The following is a 21,022-nucleotide window of genomic DNA, read 5'->3' as shown; positions in this document are numbered from 1 at the left end:
CAAATGTTGCACGACTTAAAACCCAGGGTGTGGGGCAAGCCCCGGCCCGGGTGCACTAACTAAAACTAATCAAACTACTAACTACAGGTACCATACCCTGAACGAACAAGAGTTCTGGGAATGAGCTGTAGCAAAGCTGGACCAGAGCAGTTCCGAAGCACCTTCACTGGTGGCAAGAAAGAAGTGAGTATGGGGGGAGTGCGCAGTGCCCCTTATACCGTGCCATGGAGGCGCCACTCCAGGGGTCGCTAGGGGCACTCCCCTATAGGTATTGCTAGGGGGAAAACTTCCAATACCGGTGCACGTGGCGAGCACGCACACCTATTGTGGAATACACATGAGCAATCACTTGAAGAACATCCTATACAAACATCTTAACCTCTGCACAGTTTGCAAATGATTTACCTCCATTTTATCTTCAACCAATTATTATATGTGGTATCTGAATGATCACTTAGGTCACACAGAAGCGTCAATCATGGTGGAGGAACAATACTATCAACAAGAAAAGCAAAATAATAATAATTAAAAAAACAAAGGTTTCAGAGTAGCAGCTGTGTTAGTCTGTATTTTCAAAAAGAAAAGGAGTACTTGTGGCACCTTAGAGACTAAAATTTATTTGAGCATAAGCTTTTGTTAGCTACAGCTCACTTCAGCATCCGATGAAGTGAGCTGTAGTTCACAAAAGCTTATGCTCAAATAAATTTGTTAGTCTTTAAGGTGCCACAAGTACTCCTTTTTTTAAAAAAAACAAAGCAGAGCAAATCTTTCTGAACACATTTGTATGGATATTCATGAGATCTCTTCTAACAAATTTTCTTGTAGCAAATAGAATTCATAGGAATGTCATGGAAAATGAACACAAATCAATGTAAATTCATGGTTTTTACCCGAGTTAATATCCATGAATACTCTTTCAGTATTTGCCCAACTCTAGATAAAAATAGATTTGTGGATTTCCCCATTTATCCTGACATTAGATTTGTAAGAGATCTAAATATGTCATTCTGCTGTATTCATCATAGTCTACTGCTTTTCCACAAGGAAAAAACAATGTGAGATGGGACAGCGATGCTATTCCAGGGAAGAACAAAGGACAAGTAAAGGAGCCATCAGCGGCTGGTATTAGAAGCGTGGAAAGCCATCATTTTTAACGGCAATGCAGGGGATGAGTAAAGGGAAAACAGTTTACTGATTCAATATAATTTATGTCCGATACCACTGAAAGGCAGTAAAAAGTGAATTTCTAAATGCATATCCTTATTGAACGTCTAATTTAAAGGCTTAAGAAAAAGGGAGGCGAAGTAAAGGAAGATACTGACTGGAAGAAGTTTCAGAAGGGGCATCAGAAATATGGAGTCTAACATCCAGTGCACTTGAAACTGGTTTATCATGACGAGAAGTTGTTTTTGGTTCAATACTTAAATCTGTGGCAAAAGATCAGTGTCTCAAAATCACCAGAGATAATTCAGTAAAAGACAGGAATTTTTCCTCACTTGAATATTTAAATGCTTTCTTCCCAGGAAGATTGATATTTTTAAGCTATGAGAATATTAAATATTCAGACTACTTATTTATTATCATCTCATCATAGTCTTAACTGCACTCCAACAGCCAGAATGCCTCAGAAATCTAGCTTTTCAGTTTCAAGTATTGTCTAAAATTATAGACAGGGCGTGAAAAAAAATCACTTTTCCTGGTGAGCATGGAAACCTAAGCTATGAATTTCTACAGAATGCAAGACTTCATTAAAAAAGCAGAAATCTCTAGCCTTAAAATTTTCGTTGCAGCCATACTGTACATGAACAGAACAACGTAGAATTGTCTTCTTGAGTCTCCAGACAACTCCATCTCCTCTCCTCTGTTCATGACAGTCAAGCAGCAGGAGAGGGAATTTTAAAAGATTCTGGTCAGTTTCACGGCTGCTATCCAGAATCTTTGGACAGCAATGAAGCTACAGTATCAAGAATGTCAATATTATGCCACTACTAAGGACAGATATGAGCACCACAGACGTAGACTCTAAAGATATACCACGAGGAAGACAACCCAAAGAGAGAGTCTGGGGTAACCAGAGAGTAGTTGTGACCTCTTCACCAAACTCCTTTACAGTAACTCAGGGTATGTCTACACCTCGATAAAACAACTGTACTAGCTAACTCAGCTCATGCTACAGGGCTATAAAAATTGCACGACAGACATTTAGACTAGTGTTGGAGCTCTGGGACCCCCCCGATCCTGTAAGATGCTTTGACCAGACCAGAAAAGAAGATGTAACTAGACATCACCATCAACTTTATGGCTGTGTCCCTGAATAACTCTGGACTCACAGGGACATCAGTTTTCTCGAACCTGTTTTCTAGCAGTGTCCTTTTGCCTTCTACCGTATCGCAGTTATTTCGGAATTAGCCGAGTTACCTCGAAATAAAACTGGTTCTGTCCACACGACCAAACCAGTTTTTTCAATTTAAAGGGCTCTTTACTCCTATTTTTGTATTCCACCTCAGCAAGTGGAGTAGTGCTAAAATCAAGATTGCAGGTCCGGGTTACAGGTACTGTGGACTCAATGTGACGATATTGGCCTCCGGGAACTATCCCAGAATGCTCCCTTGTGACCACTCTGGACAACACTCTGAACTCCAATGCACTAGCCAGGTAGGCAGTAAAAGCCCCAGGAACTTTTGAATTTCCTGTTTGGTGACCATCAGCACAGTCCACCACCACAGGCAACCATGCAGAGTCCACCATCACAGGTGCCCATGCAGTCCCAGATTCACAGACGAGCTCCAGCATGGTCCGAACAGGAGGTACTGGATCTCATTGCATGTTGGGGAGACTAATCTGTTACGGCAGAACTACGTTCCAAAAAAAGGAACGCAAATACGTGTGCTAAAGTCTCTAGGGCCATGACAGAAAGAGGCTACTCCAAGGACACAGAACAGTGTCATACAAAAATCAAGGAGCAAGTGTACCAAAAAGCCAGGGAGGTGAATGGGTGCTCTGCGTCACAGCCCCATACATGCCACTTCTACCGTGAATTGCATGCAATTATGGGGGGTAACGACACCACTACTCCACCACCGTCCGTGGACACCTGCAAGGGGGGAATAGCCCGGAGCGAGAAGGATGAGTTTTTGGAGGAGGAGGAGAAGGAGGAGGTGAGTGCACAGGCGGAAAGTGGGGAATCTGTTTTCCCCCCTAGCCAGGAACTATTCTTAAAGTTGGAGCCAATAGCCTCCCCCTACTCCCAAAACATGCTCCTGGACCATAACCCTGGAGAAGGCACTTCTGGTGAGTGAGAGCTTGATTGGAGCCATGTGGTGGGGGGAAACCCAGCTGCGCTGGGCTGTTCGCATTTAGTTTAAAGGACTCATCACTGCACAGAGCCTCATCGGAGTCCCATGGTGGGTGTGTGTGCACGCGTGCGGTGAGGGTGCTGTGTGAAGCGATCATCCCAGAGAGCCTGCAGGCTGCCTGCAACCTGAATTCTGTTGCCTGGCCGCTGCCTGCAAGCTGAATTCTGTTGCCTGGCCGCATGTGTTGGCTTACTCACACCAAAGTGGCAGGCACTTCAGTGTAAGAGACAAAATGAGATCTTGTACAGAAAGAACATGTGCCGTGTACTATGAATTACCTGTTTCACTGAGAAACAGCTGTCCCCTTTGTTCTCTAAAATGTATCTTAAAATACTACCCTCCCTTTTTCTCCTCCTGCAGCAGGTGCAAATGTTTCAATGTGGCCCCTATCTACACCGTCCCAGAGGCTGGTCCAGATTAGAAAGCGGAAAAAACGAACTCGGGACGACATGTTTGCCGAGCTCATGCAGTCCTCCTGCACTGATATGGTCCAGCTGAATGTGTGGAGGCAAACAATTGTGGAGTCATGTAAAGCATTACATGAATATGAAGAGAGGAGGGACATGCGCGACGAGAGCAGGCAGGATGCTACAGTCAAGCTCATGAGGGAGCAAACTGTCATGTTCCGCTGTATGGTGGATCTAATGCGGGAAAGGCAGCAAGACCACAGACTGCTGCTGCAGCCCCTGAATAACCGCCCTCCCTCCTCCCCAAGTTCCATAGCCTCCTCACCCAGATGCCCAAGAACATGGGGGGGAGGGCGGGGGAAGGCTATGGGGATCCACACAGTCAACCCCAGAGGATTGCACAAGCAGCAGAAAGCTGGCATACCCGAAATTTTGATCTGGTTTCTGGACTTGTCCTTCCCTCCTCCTCCACACCTGTAACCCAATACCCGCCCTCCCTTGTCTAGCTTTTGATTTCTCTCAATGTTTTGTGCAACAAATAATAAAGAACGTTTTTTAAACAGTTGTGACTTTATTTCCTTTCATTATATATATATATATATATATATATATATATATATATATATATATATATATATATATATATATATATATATATATTTATATTATTAAGGGTATATATATATTAAGGGGCGGGTAACTAAGAGAAACAAACAACTCTCACACGGTACCCTGGCCAGTCATGAAACTGGCTTTCAAAGCTTCTCTGATGTGCAGCGCGCCATGCTGTGCTCTTCTAATTGCCCTGTTGTCTGGCTGTGCGAAACTGGTCACCAGGCGAGTTGCCTCTACCTCCCACCCCACCATAAACGTCTCCCCCTTACTCTCACAGACATTGCGGAGCACACAACAAGCAGCAATTACAACTGGAATATTGGTTGCGCTGAGATCTAACCGAGTCAGTAAACTGTGCTAGTGTGCTTTCAAACATCCAAAAGCACATTCTACCACCATTCTGCACTTGCTCAGCCTATAGTTGAACTGCTCCTTACTACTGTCCAGGCTGTACGTACAGCTTCATGAGCCATGGCGTTAAGGCTGGGTCCCCGAGGATAACTATTGGCATTTCAACATCCCCAACAGTAATTTTCTGGTCTGGGAAGTAAGTTCCTTCCTGCAGCTGTTCAAACAGACTAGAGTTCCTGAAGATGTGAGCTTCATGCACCTTTCCCAGCCATCCCACGTTGATGTCGGTGAAACGTCCCTTGTGATCCACCAGTGCTTGCAGCACCATGGAAAAGTACCCCTTGCAGTTTATGTACTGGCCGCTCCGGTGTGCCGGAGCCAAAATAGGGATATGCGTTCCGTCTATCGCCCCACCGCAGTTAGGGAACCCCAGCGCATTAAAGCCATCCACAATGGTCTGCACATTTCCCAAAGTCACTACCCTTGATAGCAGGTGGTCAATGATTGTGTTGGCTACTTGCAGCACAGCAGCCCCCACAGTAGATTTCCCCACTCCAAACTGATTCCTGACTAACTGGTAGCTGTCGGGTGTTGCAAGCTTCCACAGGGCTATGGCCACTCACTTCTCAACTGTGAGGTCTGCTCTCATTTTGGTGTCTTTGCGCTTAAGGGCAGGGGACAGCAAGTCACAAAGTTCCATGAAAGTGGCCCTATACATACGAAAGTTTCTCAGCCACTGGGAATCATCCTGTACCTGCAACACTATGCGGTCCCACCAGTCTTAGCTTGTTTCCTGGGCCCAGAATCGGCGTTCCACAGCATGAACCTGGCCCAACACCACCGTGATCTCCCAATCGCCACATGCCATGCCATCTGTGTCCATGTCCTCATCACTGTAGTAATCACGCTGTCGTCGCTTCCTCGCCCGGTTTTGCAGGTTCTGCACATACTGATGGATAATGCGCGAGGTATTTACAATGGTCAAAACTGCAGCGGAGATCTGATTGGGCTCCATGGCTATGGCGCCTGGACAGATAATCCTGGAAAAAGGGTGCGAAATGTAGGAGAGCAGAGTGGCAGCAGAAGCTGTGCTGTTTGGTTCACGGTAGCCGAACAATGGCGGAAAATGGTTGTCTTCTGTGGCTTTCATGGAGGTGGAACCCAGGACAGACAACATGGAGAAGCTCCAAAGTGTGACAATAGCAGGAGACCAGAGTTGGCGGCGGAAGCTGTGCTGTTCGGTTCACGATGGCCAAGCAAAGTTGAGTTGGAGATGTGGATTCATAGTAGAAGGAGAGCAGCGGTGCACCGTCCGCTGAAAGCAGTATGGCATCTGTAAGCCAAAAAGGCGCGAAATGATTGTCTGCTGTAGCTTTCTGACGACACACACCCAGAAACACCTGCAAGAATGTTTTTGCCCCACCATGCACTGGGAGCTTAACACAGAATTTCAATGGGCAGCGGGGACTGCGGGAAATGTGCAATAGCTACCCACAAAGCACTGCTCTGACATTCGATGCTAGCCTTGGTACTGTGGACGCAATCTGCCGAATTCACACACTTTAGTGGGTACTCAGAAGACTGAATGTATAAAATAGCTTCTGAAAATTCAAATAGAATAATTTCAAAATAATTTCGTACTGTAGACATACCCTAATAAGATTAACCTTCACTGCAGAATTAACTTGAGTTATCTAATCTGAAGTTAGTTTAGTTCAAGTGACAGTGGTCATGCTGAGAAAAGGGAGAAAAGGTGGAGAAGTTGCACTGTATGTAAGAGAGCAGTATGATTACTCAGAGCTCCAGCATGAAAAATGGAGGACAGCCTGTTCAGAGTCTTTGGGTTAAGTTTAGAGGCAAGATCAACAAGGGTGATGTCGTGGGGGGCATCTGCTATAGACCACCAGACCAGGAGGATGAGGTAGACGAGGCTTTCTTCAGACAGCTAACTAACAGAAGTTTCCAGATCACTGGCCCTGGTTCTTATAGGGGACTTCTGACATCTGCTGGGAGAGCAATACAGCAGTGCACAGACAATCCAGGAAGTTTTTGGAGAGTGTTCGGGACAACTTCCTGATGCAAGTGCTGGAGGAACCAATGAGGGGCTGTGCTCCTCTTGACCTGCTGCTCACAAACTGGGAAGAATTGGTAGGGGAACTAGAAGAAGGTGGGCAGCAGTAACCATGAGATGGTCAAGTTCAGGATCCTGACAAAAGGAAGAAAGGAGAACAGCAGAATATGGACCCTGGACTTCAGAAAAGCAACTAATGGACAACTACTGATTAATAAATTTTCACAATACTATTATAATTTTGAATATTTCAATAAAGTCTCCCCACCCACCACAAATGACAGACTTAGAAATGTTGATGAACCTTGACAATGGAACACAGAACAAGTTCACAGAGTAGTAATGCTAAAACCTGGATTTAGTGGGCCACTCTAAAGCACTCTACAAAATCCTTCACTTTCAGTATAAGTCAAATATAACAGATAGAAACTATCCTAAAGAAATGTGTAAACAATACTTATTTGGCTTTCAATTACTTCAGTTCAGTTGAGCCCCAAAAAAAGAATATGTACGCTCCTGTGTTTAAGGCTTCGCAAGGATCAGAATACTGTTTCTGACTGCACTATACTATTTAATTTACAAAAGACTCTTGAGAATTAGATGCTCACAAGGTAGGGAAGTACTTTCAGAACTAAATCAATGTGAAGAATTTGTTATAAGGGCCTGACCTGTATCATTACATTTCAACTCTGAGTAGGGAATCTAAATCTAAAATCATCAGAAATTCTCTCATTAAATGTTTGTAAAAGACATTGAAATGAAAATAGCATTTGGGGTTTTTTAAATGTAAACTTCATAATGCAGAGTTGGTGAAGCAAACAAGGCTGAATTTCAGCATTGATATGAGAGAGAGAATGAATGTGCTTTTTCATAATTATGGACGCAACAGACCAAAACCAGATTAGTTTTTATTCATAAACAATTTCACCAAAATAGCTGATGGGTCGCAGCTTAGTACTTCACTTAGAGAAGTTGAAGGAACATATAAATATAGTAAAAAGCAGAGATAAGTTACTTACTGATGTAAATGCTGAAAGCTCCTCTTCAGTTAGCTTGTGTATTGGGTTGTTCTTTTGGAAATCTATGCTGTGAAACAAGAATTATTTGAGTATACACAAAATAATTTCAGTTCAATGGGTACAATCTTTATATATAAAGCATGCTTCTCAAATTTGCAAAAAGCTAAAAACATCTTCTAGAAAACAATGTTATGAATAAAAAATATTTTATTATGTATGTGCAACAGAGGGTTTGAGCCTTTGTCCTTAAGTCAGATAATTGAAAAAAGAAAAAAAACCCATATTTGGGTATGTTACATCCTGTCAAGGTGGTTTTCGAAAGATGGTACCCAAGAGATAGGTTGTTAAGGCCCTTCAAAGTGGCCATTAATCACTGTTTTCTCTTCCTTAGTGCCACCTTCTAGAGGGTGGAGAGCAAAACTGTTGTATGAACTTCTATTATAGCTCTTTGCCTTCAGAAAACTGGGAGAACTAGAGAAAGGATTTAATAAGTGTGTCAAGGGGGACACAAAGAGAAAGAAAGTGGTCAGAGAAAGGGATTACTTTCAAGGGATGTTATGCGTTTAGTTGTCTTTTTTATCCACTCACTCTCTCTGTAAACAAGCCAAGATACTTTATCTCGTTTAAGCTTATAAGCAGTGTAAACTGAGCTATATTAAGCCAGTATTTTAAATCCATTTTCTGTCTTTCCAGGAACTTGTTTATGTTTGGATTACTGATCCATGGGTAATTGGACACAATCTTCTTCAAAAAGAAAAACTCCATAACCTTTAAAGGAGAAGTACTAAAAGGTAAATATTTCTGGAACCTGCAACCTCCTCTCAATCTGTCAAGGAGCACTGACAGAGGGCTCCTTGTCCAGTAAGCTGCCAGCAAGCCATAGTGAGCAAACACAAGGGAAAAGCCAAAAACAGAGCAGAAGATGAGAGTTGGCAAGCATATTAATCATAGTAGGATGTATCTGTAAAGCCAAAGAAGGAAATGGGTACACAACTCCAAATAATTGGACATTTCTTACATGAACAACTCAGAATAGCTCACCAAATCCCATAATGTAATGCTAGTGATATATGAAGTCCATCAATAATACAAAAGGAGACAACAGGGTTATAATTCCACTCCCATGTGAAACACCAAATTATATTAAGGCCTAAATCACACTATAAACAAAGAATGCTCTCCGCTGAAACTTTATAATTGCTTTTTGCAAAGTATAAAGAATACAGTGGTAGCGTTCTTCAGATAAAGTTGCACAAATTCTCATGTTATATACTGAACATGAAAAGTGATTATGCTCTTTAATTCTATACACTTCAAATGGGAGAAATTTTTGGTCTCAAATCTAATTATCCTCCAACTGTAATAATTATACTTTGTGCATATATTGTACAGTTACATTATAGACATAATATACAACTATTTGTATACATAATATACAACTAGTTAAAAGATTGTTACCACTCATAAGCACAATGGACACAGTTAAAGTTGCATTTTAATCATAACATTTTCATTTCCTGAATTGTGTCCATTTATATTTTTCAACCTTATGTTTCATTAATATCAGAGCAGAACATAATTTCAATACAGAATAAATTCCCTCACTGACATCTATCTATGGAGAAAGCTTAACTTGAAAATGTTATATAGTATTGTACCTAAAATATTTACATTTTGTTTTCTTTGCTCTCACCACACTGAACATCCTCCTAATCCACTGCAACTACCTAATTAAGAGTTGGGAAAGAATTTTCATGGATCATGGGATTTTATTAATCCCATTTAAAATTTTTTATTGAATACCATTTTACTTCCTCCAGAGTAACAAATATAATATGTACACAGCATCCGAGAAGCATACCATAGGTTTTTCAGAACAAAGGAAAGAGATACCCTGTCCAAAGAGCTTTATCTAGCTCTACATGTGACTCAAGAACTCAGTGACAGATAAAAAAGATGATGGGGTCTCAGAGAGGGCACAGTAGGGAAAAAGGAGGATGAGAAATACAATAATTTTTATTTGCATTCCAATAGTGCCTAAACACCTCATCATTGTAGGTTTCAGAGTAGCAGCCGTGTTAGTCTGTATTCGCAAAGAGAAAAGGAGTACTTGTGGCACCTTAGAGACTAACAAATGTATTTGACCATAAGCTTTCATGAGCTACAGCTCACTTCATCGGATGCATTCAGTGGAAAATACAGTGGGAAGATTTATATACATAGAGAACATGAGACACTGGGTGTTACCATACACACTGTAACGAGAGTGATCAGGTAAGGTGAGCTATTACCAGCAGGAGAGCAGGGGGGTAGGGGGGGCGAACCTTTTGTAGTGATAATCAAGGTGGGCCATTTCCAGCAGTTGACAAGAACGTCTGAGGAACAGTGGGGGGGGAGGGGGAGAAGGGGAATAAACATGGGGAAATAGTTTTACTTTCTGTAATGACTCATCCACTCCCAGTCTCTATTCAAGCCTAAGTTAATTGTATCTGGTTTGCAAATTAATTCCAATTCAGCAGTCTCTCGTTGGAGTCTGTTTTTGAAGTTTTTTTGTTGAAGAATTGCAACTTTTAGGTCTGTAATCCAGTGACCAGAGAGACTGAAGTGTTCTCCGATTGGTTTTTGAATGTTATAATTCTTGATGTCTGATTTGTGTCCATTTATTCTTTTACGTAGAGACTGTCTAGTTTGACCAATGTACATGGTAGAGGGGCATTGCTGGCACATGATGGCATATGTCACATTGGTAGATGTGCAGGTGAACGAGCCTCTGATAGTGTGGCTGATGTGATTAGGCCCTATGATAGTGTCCCCTGAATAGATATGTGGACATAGTTGGCAACGGGCTTTGTTGCAAGGATAGGTTCCTGGGTTAGTGGTTCTGTTGTGTGGTTGCTGGTGAGTATTTGCTTCAGGCTGGGGGCTGTCTGTAAGCAAGGACTGGCCTGTCCCCAAGACCTATGAGAGTGATGGGTCATCCTTCAGGATAGGTTGTAGATCCTTGATGATGCGTTGGAGAGGTTTTAGTTAGGGGCTGAAGGTGACGGCTAGTGGCGTTCTATTATTTTCTTTCTTGGGCCTGTCCTGTAGTAGGCGACTTCTGGGTACTCTTCTGGCTCTGTCAATCTGTTTCTTCACTTCAGCAGGTGGGTATTGTAGTTGTAAGAATGCTTGATAGAGATCTTGTAGGTGTTTGTCTCTGTCTGAGGGGTTGGAGCAAATGCACTTGTATCGTAGAGCTTGGCTGTAGAGAATGGATCCTGTGGTGTGGTCTGGATGAAAGCTGGAGGCATGTAGGTAGGAATAGCGGTCAGTAGGTTTCCTGTATAGGGTGGTGTTTATGTGACCATCGCTTATTAGCACTGTAGTGTCCAAGAAGTGGATCTCTTGTGTGGACTGGTCCAGGCTGAGGTTGATAGTGGAATGGAAATTGTTGAAATCATGGTGGAATTCCTCAAGGGCTTCTTTTCCATGGGTACAGATGATGAAGATGTCATCAATGTAGCGCGAGTAGGGGCATTAGGGGACGAGAGCTGAGGAAGTGTTGCTCTAAGTCAGCCATAAAAATGTTGGCATACTGTGGGGCCATGCAGGTACCCACAGCAGTGCCGCTGATTTGAAGGTATACATTGTCCCCAAATGTGAAAAAATAGACTCCAACGAGAGACTGCTGAATTGGAATTAATTTGCAAACTGGATACAATTAACTTAGGCTTGAATAGAGACTGGGAGTGGATGGGTCATTACACAAAGTAAAACTATTTCCCCATGTTTATTTCCCCTCGACTGTTCCTCAGATGTTCTTGTCAACTGCTGGAAATGGCCCACCTTGATCATCACTACAAAAGGTCCCCCCCGGCTCTCCTGCTGGTAATAGCTCACCTTACCTGATCACTCTCGTTACAGTGAGTATGGTAACACCCATTGTTTCATGTTCTCTATGTATATAAATCTTCCCACTGTATTTTCCACTGAATGCACCTGATGAAGTGAGCTGTAGCTCACGAAAGCTTATGCTCAAATAAATTTGTTAGTCGCTAAGGTGCCACAAGTACTCCTTTTCTTTTTTCCTCATTCTAGGTGCTGGACAAACAGCTACACATTTCCTCTGCCTCAAAGAGCTTACAGTCTAAGCGAGCAAGACAGGAAAAAAAAGTCATGTTGGATATGTCTACATTTTTACTTATTAATTAACCCAGAGTATATATTAATACCTGGGGGTGGGGGGCAAACAGCTGTGCATAGCTCTCTATCAGTGTTATAGAGGGCAATTTTATCAAGACTATAGCTTAGTATATGCTCTAGTCTTGATTTAAAAAAAAAAAAAGACCTTATTTCACTGAGATTTTATTTTTTAACATTTCACAAGATTCAAGGGAGATTTTACAAAAGGAACAAAGATACCAATAAACTTACCAAACTCCAAGGATAACAGCAAGTTCTTCTGCACACAGGTCAGGCAACTGGTACTGATCAGCATCTGCTAATTTTATCTCATTTAGCACTGTGTCATCATTTAAATCATAATTCTGTTGAAAAACACATTGTAAAGTAAATACAAACTATTATAGTAATACCTTTAGCTTATTTTGTTGCCCCCAATATCAAATGAGAACATATTTAACTGTTTGAATGTCACAATAGATATTTTATAAAATAACTGAACTGCAAATCAGCTTTTATAATTCTTTAGCAGCAACCTCTCCAGCTGTCTGAACAGTGGAAAGGAGCATCATCCAGTCCTTTTTTGCTAGAAGGATAGTCATTGTGCTGCAGAATGTCAAAGATCTGACACTGGGGGCATTTTCACTGCTCTAATAGGAAAATGAATATTGTCTTCAAGAGAGAAGGGCAACAACTATGACTATCTTTACTGACTTTTTTTCCCAGTTAACAACACCATCCAAGAAAGACTGTTTTTATGGTTTGTCACAAGAGAAGATGGATTTTACAATGATTCTCAGTAATTAGTTTTTGTTTCAATGCTCACTGAACATGCAATATTTTATGATTACTGACCCTTTAAATGATGAAGTTAATGTTAAGACCTAAAAATAATCTATAAGGTCAATAACTGAAGTTTAATCGTGAGGCCAAAAAGCTTGAAACTGGCAGAAGTACAAAAATCTTAGAACTACAACAATACGTCAAATAAAACAAAGAAGTTCTATTCATCTACTCCCTCAAAACAAAGGGCTTTTTGTGTGAAAATATGCAGTTCTGTTCTCTTTTTAAAGTATACTGAAAGTACATTTCTAGAGTATGTTGGTATTCATCACAGTTTCTATGTATTGACTAAACACAGCCAACCAAAAATTCTATCCTCTTCCAATATGAGCTAGCCACTTAAGAAGAGAGCAGCTGACTCTACTTCATCAGACGTAACAGAAGTTACATTAAGGAATTATAAGATAATCAATAAGCAGTGTCCAAGTTCTAGTCTACAAGCCAGAGAAATTACAGCAGTCATTAGGCTGACTGAACAGATTCAGTTAGTGTTAACTTACTTATGTAAGATGGTCAATTGAAATATATTATATTGAGATTAGATCATGTCTTGCACATGTTTTTACAATCCAAGCTGACAAACTACATGCAAAACGAAAGAAGCTGTTCAGGACTGTTTTCAGATTAAGACTAATCCAACATTCCTCACACCAGAATGGCATTAAGAGTCTAAACATATACCCCACATCTCAGGCCTTGCCTCTACACAATCATGCACCTATTTAACTAAAGGCATGATTTTAAGAGATTTAGTTTAACTTGTGTACGTCCATCTGACTATAGACAAGGCCTCTGAAATTTACCTTCTCACAGCTCTATTCTTCTACCTTCCTGCAACAAAAAAGAAGTCTGAAACTGTTTGTTCCGAGATACAAAATATATTTTCTTGTGATGCAACCAAACACACCAAGGCTACCTCTACACTATGAATGAGGGTGTGATTCGAATACACATACTCGTGCTGGCTTTCACAGAGCTAACAAATAGTGTACTCATGGTAGCATGGATAGCAGCTGCGGAGGCACAGCTTGTCCTTGCTAAGTACTCACCCACTGGTTTTCATGTGCTTCTGCAGCTGCTACACTGCAATTTAGACTCACACTAGTTCAATGAGAGTTAGCACAAGTATGTGTATGTGAGCAGGGCAAGCACACCCCTAGCTCATAGTAAAGAAGTAGCCTAAAGCTGGCCAGCACCAGATGGCATTAGAGAGTACCTATGTTAGTTTGATTGCATCTAGTCAAGTACAAAGTCAGATGGCTTCATTGGCTTTGTTTTGTACAATTATTATTCACCATATATTGCAATTAATAGGTTTTTTGTTCAGTAAACTTTTCCATATTCCACAGAACACAAAGGAATTTAAGGATGCACTAAAAAAAAAAAAATCAGCAAATGCCAGATTTAGAAGTTACATACAGCCTTAATTGCCCCACTTTTATGCATTATGATATAGTATTTAATTTTTTCAGCATTAAGAAATTCTACTTGCCCACACTCCTGGAACAAGCTTTTTTTGGACATGCAAGTCATCTTACTTGATGGGTGAGTAAAATGCCAGAATGATAACCATAAGATGAAAATAATGAAAGGACAGACAAGCAAATTTTGTGCCTGAGCTGTTTTATTTTTTTTTTTACTTATCAGTTTTTCAAGGCTGAATCACATAATCATAGACTATTTCTCAAACAGTATAATATTGTACATTTCCCCCCACAATCCTAGACACGCATGGCGTGCCTTTTAATGTTTGCCATACTTATTCTGTGTGACTGAAAGCAGTCCCTGGATTCACACCCTACATGCTATGTAATAATCTTTATAGAAAATATGCCCCAGCCCAGAGCCCTATCCTGCACTGCAAACCCTTCATCCCAGGCCCCACTCCAGAGTCTGCATCTCCAGTCGGAGCACTCACCCCCTCCCACACACCATCCCCTTGCCCCAGCCCAATGAAAATGAACATGTGAGCAAGGGTGGGGTGGAGCGAGCTACAGAGGGACGGGGGATGGAGTGATTGAGACAGGCCCCTGGGGAAGGGGTCGGACAAGGGTGTTGGGTTTCCTGTGATTAAAAAGTTGGCAACCCTAGGAGACGATGGCAGGAAACAGCACAATTTGTTTGCATTGCAAAGCACATGTTTTAGTGAAAATCTGGGAGTAGGAGTGTGTTGGGGTCAGCCTGCAAGTAGTAACCAAGGAAGCCAGAACGTGACTGGTGTGTTGCTGGCAAACTGCTGGAGTCAGAGCTGCTAGACCGGGGCCTGCCACTATACACAGCTAACACAGGTGGGGAAGAAAAAGCATGGAGGCTCCTTCACCACCAGACTTTATGTTGCCTTCCTTACCACTTGTATAAACTTTACTTTGAAGGGTAACCTTCACATGAATCCACTTTAAATGTTCACTGGACTACAAAAGAAAGGGGCGGAAAATCCCAAGTTCTCTCTTTCACCTAAGACAACAAAGGCACCATCACCTTTGGGCCTCTGGGAGACATCCTGACTGAGGAAAGGGTCAGCCATCGTCTTGCTGGAAGATTGTGGATGAGAAAGGCCCTCTTGAACCAAAATTTACTAGATTAAGTTTTTGACTTTTAGACACTTGTTTTTGCTTTTATTTGCTTATAATCATTTTTAACTTTATCTCTTTATACTTGAATTCACTGAAAATCCTATTCTTTTGTTAATAAACTTGTTTTATTTTTACTCTAAACCAATCCAGCGCTGTGTTTAAACTGAACTGTTTGATAACTCAAGTTAAAGTAACAAACTGTTGAATATTGATTCCTTACAGGGGCAATGAACTGTCTAGGAGAGGGCTAGACATTGCAAAGCACATGTTTTAGTGAAAATCTGGGAGTAGGAATGTGTTGGGTCAGCCTGCAAGTAGTAACCAAGGAAGCCAGAGTGTGACTGATGTGTTGCTGGCAGGCTGCTGGAGTCAGAGCTGCCAGACCAGGGCCTGCCGCTATACACAGACACTCAAGGTGTGAGCTACATGCTGGTTGGATGGCTGTGAGCAACAGCAGCAAAGCCTTCTGAGGCACCTAGGGGTGCATGACAGGCACTGATACAACGTTTACTGGTCAGGCCTGTACCCCAGAAGGATTTTTGGATGTCAGTGGAAATTGCTCTGCCCCTCTAAAGATTTAGCCCCTAGCCATTTAATGCTAGTTCTACTCTAAAGTGTGAGAGACAGGGCATCAGATGCTAGAAACCTACATGGTAATAGTGTGTTATTTCTGATGACCAGGTGAGCTTCAGTAGTTCCATTTTGGGCTATGAAAGGGTCCAAAGTGTGTCTCTCAGGGAGAAGGAAATGAGGGCAGGGACAGAGGCCTGATTAATAGGTGTATTTTCTTTAAAACATTATTAAATTAAATAACAGTCTTCTTTATCTGTGCACTATGCGAGTTTAAGAGGAAAACGTATGCCAAGTGAGTATGTGATCACAACTTCTGGATATGATCTACACATGAAAATTTCTGTGCATCAAATGGAATAAGACAGTCACTAAAGTCATACAACCAATCTTAGGGATTTATATACATTTATTTGTAATTTATTTAGATTTATAAAACAGATAATAGAAGCACCTGTCCTAAGCTCTGGATGTCCTTTACAAAACTCAACATTCACAATAAACAAATTAAACCAAGTAAATCCACTAATAGTCCCAAAATCATGATCAAAACTTTTTCAGAACAAATAAGTCCATCCTACTCACATTCTGACCCCTTTCCACAAATGTTCCAGAAGAGAAGCTTTGCTGTGTGTTCAAATGAGTTTTAAAAATCGTGAACTACTAAAGAACAATTTATTTCCAGTGCATACCTTTGTTAAATTTTCCAGAGCAGTTGGTGCTGGGCTTAGCTCACGGTGAGAAAGGACGACATCATCTTTCCTTTGGACATCAAGTATAAGTTGTGCTACATGCTTTTCCTGAAATCGTGTCCTTTTTCCCAAAGCACCTACAGAAAATTAAGATTTATTACTATTAAGAGGAATCAGGATCTCCAACACCGCCTGGAACATGTATTTACTTACAAGTTTCATGTAAAATAAAAACAAAATGAGAACTAACCCACAAAATCCAAGAGCATTTTTTATTTATTTCTAACCCTGGTTCTTAAAATATTGGACTTTAAAATTCAGAGGTCACCACTGGACTCTGTCTGAGGACTATCACCTTTTCTTTAAAACAAACAAAAAAGCCAACAACCCGACCCCCACCATATTTATTTTTCATGATGAAAAACTGTTCAGTGAATAAAGACTATAGTCATTAAAAATGATTTGATATTTCATTTTTTTTAATGAAATTCTTCTTAAAAGCTTTAAAATTGTATCTGCTGGGAGGTTGCACGTTTCATATTAAACCAGAATTTTTTTGATGCAACATTCCTACTATCCAGCCAAAACATGAATGTCAAAGTAAGTTTGTCTAGAATGCCAACAATCCCCACATGTTCATTTCATTTGCCTTCACATTAGACATCCTTTGTAACCCTTCTGATAGATTTACTGAGAGAAACCACAATACTTTTAGGAGTCTCGCTAGTTGAGAGAAATGCATGATCACCAGAATTCATTTCTAGGGCTATCCTAACCTCTGGCTAAAGTAGTAATTAAAAGCACACATATATCAAGGGCAGCAAACTATTTTTTCCGTTTAACAATAGCTTTTCTAGTTTAAATCTTTACATTTGAATGAGTTATTTCCCTAACGCCCCTTATTAAGAAAAAACAGGTATAGCCGTTTAGGTAAAATCAAGCAACAGCTGACAAAAATCAACTGTCATTGCTGGGGTTTTATTGTCCCTTAACTTGTTAAACTTTTATGTTCTGAGTCTCACACCATATGACACTGATTATGTTTTTAAATACATGAACTGAAAACAATTTGAATTAACTTTAGCAAAACCACTTTAGAATATCAAGTTTGTAGTACAGTCCATATTAGAACGTAACAGAATGTCATGTTTTGGCTGTAGCATCAATTGCATATATTACATTTTCATATATTCAAAATCTATTGCAACCAGCTTTGTAACCATTTACTACTTAATCTTTAAAGTACTAGAGCTCTGAAAGAAGAATATGCTATTCAATTTGTATCAAAGACCAATTAGGAAATTACTGATCCCTTAAAATAGAGAACAACGAAGGAAGTGTGGAGCCAGTTAGAAAGTCGGGGACTTAATTCCAAATTATGTGGAAAGAAGTCTTATGATTTTAGGAATTACTTTCCGCAGTGCATAATGAACGTTGCATAAGGACATTCAATATGCACCCATCGTTCTTATTAAAGGATTACTAAAATTAAGTTTTAAGAGGAAAAAAACCTTGTGAATATACTGCTTGAAGAAAAATGGGAAGAAGACAGTTTCTAAATAATATATTTACAATTAGTTTAACAAGTACACAAGATTTTCCTTTTGGACCCAGATATGAATGAAATATGCAGGTGAAAAATTAGGTTTAAAAAATTATTTTATTTACATTATGAGACATTTTTAAAGACTTATAAGTAAACTTAATGTTCACAAAAAGTGTCCTATTTACAGCTGGGAAATCCTATATTTATGGTATGAGGTATAAATAGAGGCAACAGAAGTTCAAGATTCTCTGTACAGCCCAGCCAGTAAGCCCAAGCCTTGCTCTGAGGAATCAATTCATACGGAGGTTTGTGAAGATAATTCAATTTCCATGTTTCTACAGCCAATCGATTCTTGTCCTGTCTGTCAACATTGCCAAAAGACAGGATAGTGTGTTCTGTGATGTCAACAGCTGTTCATTACAAATTGGACTGATGCCACTATATAGGCACTGAACAGTCTTCAGAACTACTTTTGCATCCTACTAAAATAGACTAGACTCAATTCAGTGCCACAGAGGTGAGACTGAATCAAATTACCAATCCTCTGAGCCATCCAGACTCCATGCATTCTTGTTTCATCGTTATAGTCTAACCAACAGTTATTGGTTTCAATTTTTATGTCCAAAATTTTGAAGCACGCCACCAGCCAGATCTGGAGACTCATTGACTAAGAATTTGCTTGAATATTAGAAACATATCAGGATGTGTCCTAATGCAGTAATACATGAAGCAGTTCCTCACATGGTGAAAGTTGATTTTAAAAGATTACCATCCACCACGTAAAGAAACCAAAATAAAATCTTTTTTCCTTCCTGGTGAATGACTTCGCTTGATACACTTTTTAGATTTCATATATTGGATATGGTATTCTAGTTCTGACCAAGAAAACCATGTGTTAAAAGATTGTAACTAAGGTTACTATGAATATTGTACATAATTTTCTTGGTCAATTTGATGTGGAGACAGATATTTTTAAGATCTTGTCTTATTGTGGTAGATATGACATTTTTACAAGTTTGGGCAATTTTCCCTCTGTTCCCAGTCCTCTCCATTTCCTCTATAGTATTTCTGGAGTTACCATTACATCTTCTTTCATAATCATGAATAAACTATTGATACACAGAAGAAAAAAAACCATGTAATAAAATCCATTGCCCTTGCTATAGAATTACAAGACACAGAAAAGAAGGCTAATTTTCCAACAGCAAGAGGGTTAAGTGACTGTTTGTGCCATTTGTTACTACTATTTATAGTCTGTGTACACACTCTTCATCTTCCATGTTGTACATGAGTACTTCCAGGAATTACAATGATGTTTCACAACAAACAATGACTGCCTACTATTCTGCAGTTTTTCAGGAAGTGGTGCTTTTAGAAATGAAATCACAATACAACACTAAGTATCTCAGTGGATGTGTTGATTCTAGTTTTTCCTTCTGCACCCTCTCAGCACTATTTACAAGAGAACAGGAGCACAAAATGTAACTGTACAGATACCAATATAAATTCAGAATATGCTACAAGCTCAAAAATCAATCCCTTTCCCTCCACTTAAAATGAACCGTTGCCCTTAACAAGCAAGCATTTCCCAAACATTACCTCACTTCTATTTTTTCTTGGCCATTAAAAAAAGTCAAGCCATACAAGGCTACTTAAAGCACATTTTCATAATATTTGTAAACAAAAACTTACCTGTCAAATTAATCTGTAGTTTGGTTATGTCTTTAGCTGCGTTGAAATGCTTTTTAGCATTTTTATACTCATGGTAATTCAAAAATGTATAGGCACATTCAAGATGGAACTGAACTGCTAAATGCCAACATTCATCATCTGTGAACAAAGTCTCTAAGTTTGTCACTGCAAAATAAAAACCAAGAGGAAAAAAAGACATCAGAACACCCTCAGGGGAATGAAGTTCTAAGAAAAAACACTAACAATAACCCCAAAAAGGAAAGTTTGTTAAACTTACAGTGGGTGTATCATCCTCTATATCTCCACAAATTTAAAAGTTTGGAAGTGGGTGTTAATATGTTATCTGAATCTAAATCAGAACTTTTAAAAAGATATACATTTATTTAAGAAATTTCTTAAAAAGTTTCCTCTGTGGGGACAGCCACACAAAAACATTTTATCAGCTATATGATAAAAATGAAGGACAGTTCAATCTTCCTCTTTTATATTTGACAGTAAAGCTACACAGGACTGGTATCTTACCGATTTATTGCAAGTAGACAATCACTTGACATCCTCTTGGTGAAAGAGACAAGCCTATTTAATGTTACCTTTTTATAATCAGATTCATTCTCCAATTTACCGTGTCATGGGAAACGTGTTCAGGGAATGAGCTCAGCTTTATTTAGAACCGATGTGATATTTTTACAATGTAAATGGTCACTGAGAACTGGAGTCCCCTGGGTGCTCACTGAGGGTAACAAATACAATCTTTTCATAGACAACCATCTTGTTAACTCTCTTTTAGTCACTGGGGTGACCATGGCAATAATGGAGAAGAGTAAGACTACATCTGTCACACCACCTTGAATGAAAATTAGTTAGGAACTTCTGTTCCAAGTATCTCGAGAAGTCAGTCAATGCAGACTGTCCAGCTGAACTGGACAGTCCACCTTCACACCAATTCCAACCGATAAGCGTACAGAATCTTTTGTTATTTACTTCACTTTACTAAAATAAATACTTCTCAGTGTTGGATCATATTAAAGAAGTTCTGTATTAAAATCACAAATGAGTTTGATTCCCCATAGTTTAAATTCCAGGGTATTACTAATTAACAGGTCTCTTGGTTTTTGGTACTGTT

At 40.0% G+C, this 21,022-nt stretch overlaps 1 protein-coding gene across 2 annotated transcripts in view; it reads right to left on the bottom strand.

Annotated features, from left to right (window-relative positions):
- Positions 1 to 21,022, bottom strand: part of TTC27 (tetratricopeptide repeat domain 27) — a 185,161-nt gene that overhangs the window by 111,330 nt on the left and 52,809 nt on the right. For both annotated transcript variants that reach the window (XM_073338420.2, XM_073338421.2), the window contains exons 6-9: positions 19,900 to 20,064; positions 16,662 to 16,798; positions 12,236 to 12,348; positions 7,820 to 7,886 (exon numbers count right to left, since the gene is read on the bottom strand). In XM_073338420.2, the coding sequence (XP_073194521.1) occupies positions 7,820 to 7,886; positions 12,236 to 12,348; positions 16,662 to 16,798; positions 19,900 to 20,064 (482 nt within the window). The remainder of the gene's footprint in view (positions 1 to 7,819; positions 7,887 to 12,235; positions 12,349 to 16,661; positions 16,799 to 19,899; positions 20,065 to 21,022) is intronic.

The sequence above is a fragment of the Lepidochelys kempii genome, chromosome 3 (assembly GCF_965140285.1).
Source record: "Lepidochelys kempii isolate rLepKem1 chromosome 3, rLepKem1.hap1, whole genome shotgun sequence".
Taxonomy (NCBI): domain Eukaryota; kingdom Metazoa; phylum Chordata; order Testudines; family Cheloniidae; genus Lepidochelys; species Lepidochelys kempii.
Note: the sequence above shows the minus strand (reverse complement) of the source record. Positions and strands in the feature narration are given on the sequence as shown.